Source organism: Pan troglodytes, chromosome 2, assembly GCF_028858775.2.
Source record: "Pan troglodytes isolate AG18354 chromosome 2, NHGRI_mPanTro3-v2.0_pri, whole genome shotgun sequence".
NCBI lineage: Eukaryota > Metazoa > Chordata > Mammalia > Primates > Hominidae > Pan > Pan troglodytes.
Window position 1 is genome coordinate 130,188,135 of NC_086015.1, and position 6,000 is coordinate 130,194,134.

At 57.2% G+C, this 6,000-nt stretch overlaps 1 protein-coding gene across 15 annotated transcripts in view; it reads left to right on the forward strand.

Annotated features, from left to right (window-relative positions):
• Nucleotides 1-4,260, forward strand: part of CHCHD6 (coiled-coil-helix-coiled-coil-helix domain containing 6) — a 259,379-nt gene extending 255,119 nt beyond the window's left edge. For all 15 annotated transcript variants that reach the window (XR_010155756.1, XR_010155749.1, XR_010155752.1 and 12 more), the window contains 2 exons: nt 1,271-1,406; nt 4,050-4,260. Coding sequence is in view for 8 of the 15 variants with exons in the window: in XM_009446384.3 (XP_009444659.2) it covers nt 1,271-1,406; nt 4,050-4,055 (142 nt within the window). In the remaining 7 variants the exon portion in view is untranslated. The remainder of the gene's footprint in view (nt 1-1,270; nt 1,407-4,049) is intronic.
• Nucleotides 4,261-6,000: the final 1,740 nt, after the last annotated feature.

The following is a 6,000-nucleotide window of genomic DNA, read 5'->3' on the forward strand; positions in this document are numbered from 1 at the left end:
GGCATGTGTGACAGTGATCCTTTCTATTGCTAAGAAACTTGAGGAATGGCTTTCTACATTTTTACAGCTCTTTTTGGTGCCCTCAGCCGTGAGTGGTGTTCAATTTGGAAAGGCTGTTAAGTGTTACAGTGGGTCCGTCTACAGCTGGGAAGGGTCCTGGCCTAAAACCCACTTAAGAAAACAAATGAGCAGCAACAGTACATCCAAAGCCATGTAAATAAATATGTCCCGCTCCTCCACTGTCCAGCTGCGTGGCCTTAATTCTCTGAGCCTCAGTTTCCTCATTTGTGTGAACAGCATGATGAACGATAGTGTCTGCTACCAGAGCTGTAAGGAGCAGCACTGAGCACGCCCAGCAGCCGGAGGACAGCACCTGGCTGGCAGGGAGTGCACGAATGTGCTGTTGTGTGTGTCAGTGTGCGGGGGTGTGTGTGTGTGTGTGCGTGCGCGTGCGCACGAGAGAGAGAGAGAGAGAGAGAGAGAAATCTGGAAGGAGACCAACCAATCCAAAATTACGCTCAGGAGGCTGGGCCAGTGACTGACATTAGTTCATCTATATTTGCTCTTTTTTTCCGCAACTTTAGAAAGTGAACTTACTCACTTTTGTGGGTTCTAAAACTACTTTGAAAAAGAAAGAAAAAAATAGTAAATTACCCCCAAAATATTATCATGGTTACCTCTAAGAAGTAAAAAGAACATTTTTCATTTCTTTAGACATTTCTGTAGATTTCATTTTCCTTATTGCACGCATATTAGTTTTAAATCAGGAAAAAAAATAAGTCACATGGTTATAGTCACGGGTAAACCACAGGCACAGGAAAGCCCAGGAAAGCAGCTGACAGCCATCCTGGGCACAGTGGGGCAGGCTGTCTCAGGCATAGAGGGATGGCTATCCTGGGCACAGCGGGGCGGGTTGTCCTGGAGGCGGGCTGCACCATCCTCATGGGGCCCTCCAGTGGGGCTTTCCTGTCTCCTGAATGTACACAGGCCCCAGTGAAGGAGCCCGGTGTGGAGCCCCATACCACAGCACGTTTCAGTGTCTGCTATATTGTGAGCCTAAGCCACCCACCACAGGGCTTGACCCCTGCGACCGTCCTCTCATTTCTAGAACGGGAAAGCACAGTGCTTCTCCTTGAGGGTTAAAAGGACGCCGCTGGGTGTCAGGGACTTAGCCTAGCGCCTGGGAGGTAGGTGGAGTGAATGTGAGTTGTTTCTCTCCCCTGCCTGCTGGCACCTGAGCCCCAGGCTTGCCTGCTCTTGTCTTCTGCAGGCCCCGCAGGGTGGAGCCCGTCTGCTCAGGGCTGCAGGCCCAGATTCTCCACTGCTACCGAGATCGCCCGCATGAGGTGCTGCTGTGCTCGGACCTGGTCAAGGCATACCAGCGCTGCGTGAGCGCCGCCCACAAGGTAAGGCCTTGCCTGCCTCCCAGGTTTCCAGGGGCCTTGGGAGGTAGGCGAGGTACCTCTATCTAGCATTGGAGATCTCTGCCTGCCTTTTCCTGTTAGAGTCAGATGCTCCACCTGGAGGTCTCTGCGTTTGCCAAGGGAGGGATTCTTCGCTTTCCTCAGTCACCTGCACACTCTCCTGGCTGCTTCCAGGAGCACCTTGGACATCTGGCCCCAGGGAGATGATCCCTGTTGCATTTGCCCTATTAGGCTGGGTGGGAGCAGGCTGGGTAAAGTCAGGCCCCACCTTCAAGGGCCGGGCCCCTTGTGGGTGCCAGGGACTTCTTAGCCCTCGGCACTTAGGGGTGGGAGGGTGGCAGAGGCCCGAGTGCAGAGTGGGGGTCCCAGCAAGGATAGGCCGTCTGGAAGAGGAGTGGGAGCAGATGTGGCCATCAGAAGCTGCTCACAGCCACCCTGCCCTGAGCTGGTCTACAGGGGTGTGCTGGCTTGGCCTTCCTGGTGAGTGGTCCCAAGCCTCATGTGCTCTCTGGTCACCTCCCACTCCAGTGGGCCTCGGTTGTCCTGGATGCCTGTGATGCGCTCCCAGCCAGCTCCTACTGCTTTCCTCCCCCACCCCCAACTGCTGCTCTCTATCCTAGATAAGTCCTCCCCCTTCCCAGGTCCCGTAGCATCCTCTGGTGCAGTCAGGCTGTTCCCAGCCATACCTTACCCTTGCCCCACCCCAACAGGACAGCTCCCACCTTGGGGAGCATCATTCACTCTCAGAACACCTAGTTTGGGCTCCCCAAGGAGTGCAGCCTGTTTGTGAAAATGTATGGGAGAAACAATAGGATGAGGTCTCCTTTCCCACGTAAAAGCCTCTTTGGCCTGAGTAGGAGACAGGCTGCTTTAGGTACTTGGGATGGAAAAGGCTGAGGCCAGATGCTCTGTGCTCTCCAGCCATGTCCAAGGGGAGATCTGTCCCACTGAACTGAGCGAGGTCCTGCAGCCCCAGGCCTGCGAGAGCTTCCTTGGGTCATGCCCTGCTCACACCCATCTGCCAAGGCTGATTGTTCCACTCTTTGCTGGTCACAGCCCTGTCCAGCACCGACTGTCCCTTCATGGCCAGAGCACAGCCCAGAAGTAGCTCCACACAGGACGAGTGGTCGCAAGGCCTCTGTCAGCCTTCCAAGAGAGGGAAGCCCTGGGTAGGACAGGCGGCCTCCTCCTCCATCTCAGAGTATGGAAGGCTGCTCACTCTGCTTCCACGTGGGCAGGAGGCGCTGGGGCGCTGGGTAGGCTGGGCCAGACCAGGGCCCTTCGCACCGACCAGACACTTAGCTCCCTACTCACCAGCAAAGTGAAGCCTCCAGATCCTCCACACACCCAATCAAGGGCAGCTCCGAGTCTCTGTTCATCACACACCTAACTCTTTACCGAGGGATCTGCTGCAGCCTCTTGGCTTCCTGGCAGGGCCTACGCCTCAGTGGCCAGCCCTAGACTCCATCCTCTCTCCATCCAGCCCCACCTCTGTGGTAGTTTTCAGCCCCTACCCACCACCCCTAAGAGTATTTCTTTAACAAACACACCTCACCAATATATCTTCCTCGCACCAAGGCAAAAATGTGATTACCAAGGAAGACAGATCACATTAAACCCCAGTGTATTCCCTGAGAGAGGCTCTGGGACACTGCCAGGTCTGGCTCCCTCCTTCCCGGCCCCTACCCCTGACATGACTAGCAAAGAAACCAGAGACTGAGCAACGGCAGTGCCAGAGGCCTGCCTGCTCTCCCCATGTGCTGCCTTGGCAGTGTGTGTGCATTTGGAGACAGCATATTCAACCTGACTCCCTCGGAGCCCCAGCACCCAGGCACTTGGGTGGTGCCCTGTGTGTGAGATGTGGCAAGTGCTGGAGAACTCTCACCACCCTTCACCAGCCTTCGCCTCAGAAGGCTGCTGGCAGAACCAGAGAGCGGGGAGTGAAGGGTCCCTAAGAGGGATTTGCTTCTGCAAGGGGCCAAGCGGCAGGGGACAGAGGCCCACATGGTCAAGGGCCTTGGGGTGGGGCAGCACTGCTTCTCTCTCCAGGATCTAACATCTGCCCTGGGGCTCCTAGGGCAGGTAGGTGATGCCTAGGCCCAGAGCCTGGCACCTGCCTGTGTGCAGATGTGCTGGGCATCTCAGATGAGGACAGGGGCCTCAGGCTGTCCACCACAGGACCCTGACTGTGCGGACCCCAGCATCCCAGCAGGCTCCCGCTGAGCTGTGAAAAATCAGAGAACAGAGGGGAGGCCTTGATGAGGCAGAGCAGAGTTGGGTTAGACTCTTCTATACCCAAGGTGCTTGTCAGAAACACCGCAGCAGGTTGAGGGGGCAGGGGCAGGGGACCTGCCTTCTGAGCCAGCCCTGGGAGAGTAAAGGAAAGGGGAGCGGGTTCTGGTGTCACTGTCACGTGGAGTGAGGGCCCGTCCCCTGTTGCTGGGGACTGTGCTGGGCTCCGGGGTACAGAGGTGAAGAGACTCACTGATGGGTCTCCAGGTGAGGAGGGAGACCAACTCACAGCTGCTCCCTGGGAAGCGGTTGCTGTCACAGGGCGATCTGCACGGAGCTGGAGGGCATGGGCGGAGTGGGCCCTGACTCAACTCTGACCTGTTCTCTTTGTAGGGCTGAGGAGCAGACATCATTCCCTGCCCTGGCAGTGACTTGGAGCCCTGAAGAAGGGACCAATCATGGGACCACAGCCACTGTGCCCTGCCGTTTCCTGCTGGGCCCCTGCATATGCCCCTGAGCCTGGGGCTGCCACGTGTTTAGGAAACAAAGTATGCGCTACTGTCTGAAAACAAATAAAGCAGATGCCTTTGTTTTCAGTCGTTGACTCACTGGCAAACAGTCACTGCTGCCTACTCTGCGTCCAGCCCTCTGCTGGACACCAGCGAAGTGGACCTGAGGAAGATGGGCTGCTCCCCTCGGGAAGTCCCTGGCCTGGCAGGGGAGATGGCCTGAGAACCCCTAATTACATTGCAGCAGCAGCAGCAGCAGGCTGCCACGGAAACAGGGAGGAGAAGGAAAGGGAGCAGGCCTTTCTAGGGATGGCACAGAGGGAGAGCAGGCCAGCTTCCTGCAGCGAGTGCTGCCTGCGCCCGGGGCGGAAGCTGACCAGACGAGGGCAGGGTGGGCCGGAGACCCAGCAGAGTGGATCCCAGGTGTGAGGGCAGCAGGCAGTGGAGGAGAGCAAAGGTGGGCAAGGCAGGCAGGCGGCGCGGCTGCAGAGGCGGCAGGACTGCGGTGCAGCAGGCTGAGCTGGCACTGTCTCTGAGTGATGTTGCTCCGGCTGTCAGGCGGTGCCAGGGAGACAGGACTCAATGCCAGGGAACATCACCAGTGTGGAGGGCCCCACACAGCTCAAGCCCAGGGCGGGTTAGTGGGGCTGATTGGCAGGACTGAAACCAACTGAGCGACAGAAGAGGCCAGGTGACTTTGAAGTCTCTGACTTGGGTGTTGGGGGTTCTAAAATAAGGAATGCAGGGATTGAGGAGGGCAGATGACAAAGTGGGTTTGGGACATGCTCTGCCTGGTTGGTGTCCAAACACTGGCCTTCCAGTCATTGTCCTTTAGCCACGTCCTCCAGCCAAGGTGCCCTGACCACACTCAGCCTGTACCATGCCAGCAGGAGGATTTTGGGTTGGAGCCTGGGATCCTCTAACTGCTCTGCTGGTGACCTTGGGTTTCCTGATAGAGCCCTTGGGGAGTCCCCATGCCATCTGGAGCTGAAAGCCTGCAGCCTTGACTCAGGCTTGGCAGCACAAACTTCCCTTCTCAGATTCTCACACTCAGAGCTCAAGGGGTGGGTTGGGGCTTGGGCGTGTCCTACTGGCTGGGCGGGTAGTATACTAGCAGCCAGACAGACAGCTTTGGGAGACTCCCTTTCTAGGAGTCCCGGGTCAGCCTGTGGAAATGCACAAGGAGACTCCATGGGGTGTGATGCGGCGAGGAGGGGTGGGGTGCACTGGGCACCCTGGCCTGAGCCCTTCAGGGAGGGGCCTACTAAGAGGAGGGGTGAGGGGTCACAGGTCAGGCCTATCCACCATGCTGTTCTGACTCCCTCAGAAGCATTTGGCTTCCAGGGCTTTGTCCAACTTCAGATCTCACAGGAATAACTTTCAGCTGTTCATCCTCTCCTCCAGGTGTCACTTTTGGGGGTTGGGGATGCATCCTGGGGTGGGAAACAGACACCCAGGTACACAGACACCTGTGGGCTGGATGCTGTCAGAGCCTGTACCAGCTGGCTTTGTCTGGGTAACAAACCACCCCCAGACCTCGTAGCTTAAAACAACGCCCATTTTATGTGGCTCATGATTCTGATGGGTGGAGCCTACGGCCCAGGCCCACTCATGTCAGCCAACAGACCTGTGACCTCAAATGGCCTCCCGTGTCCAGCAGCCAGCAGCCCCATGGTTTCTTCCAAATGGCCCCTCCTTCTCCAGGCTAGCTCAGGTTCCAGTTTCAGGCTCCAGCACAGCCAGAGAGCCAGCTTCCAGGGGCAAGCACTTCCTGATCCTCTGCCTGCAACCCCTGGTTCCTTCATTCCCTGGTAGCCAGTCTGGTCAGATTGCAG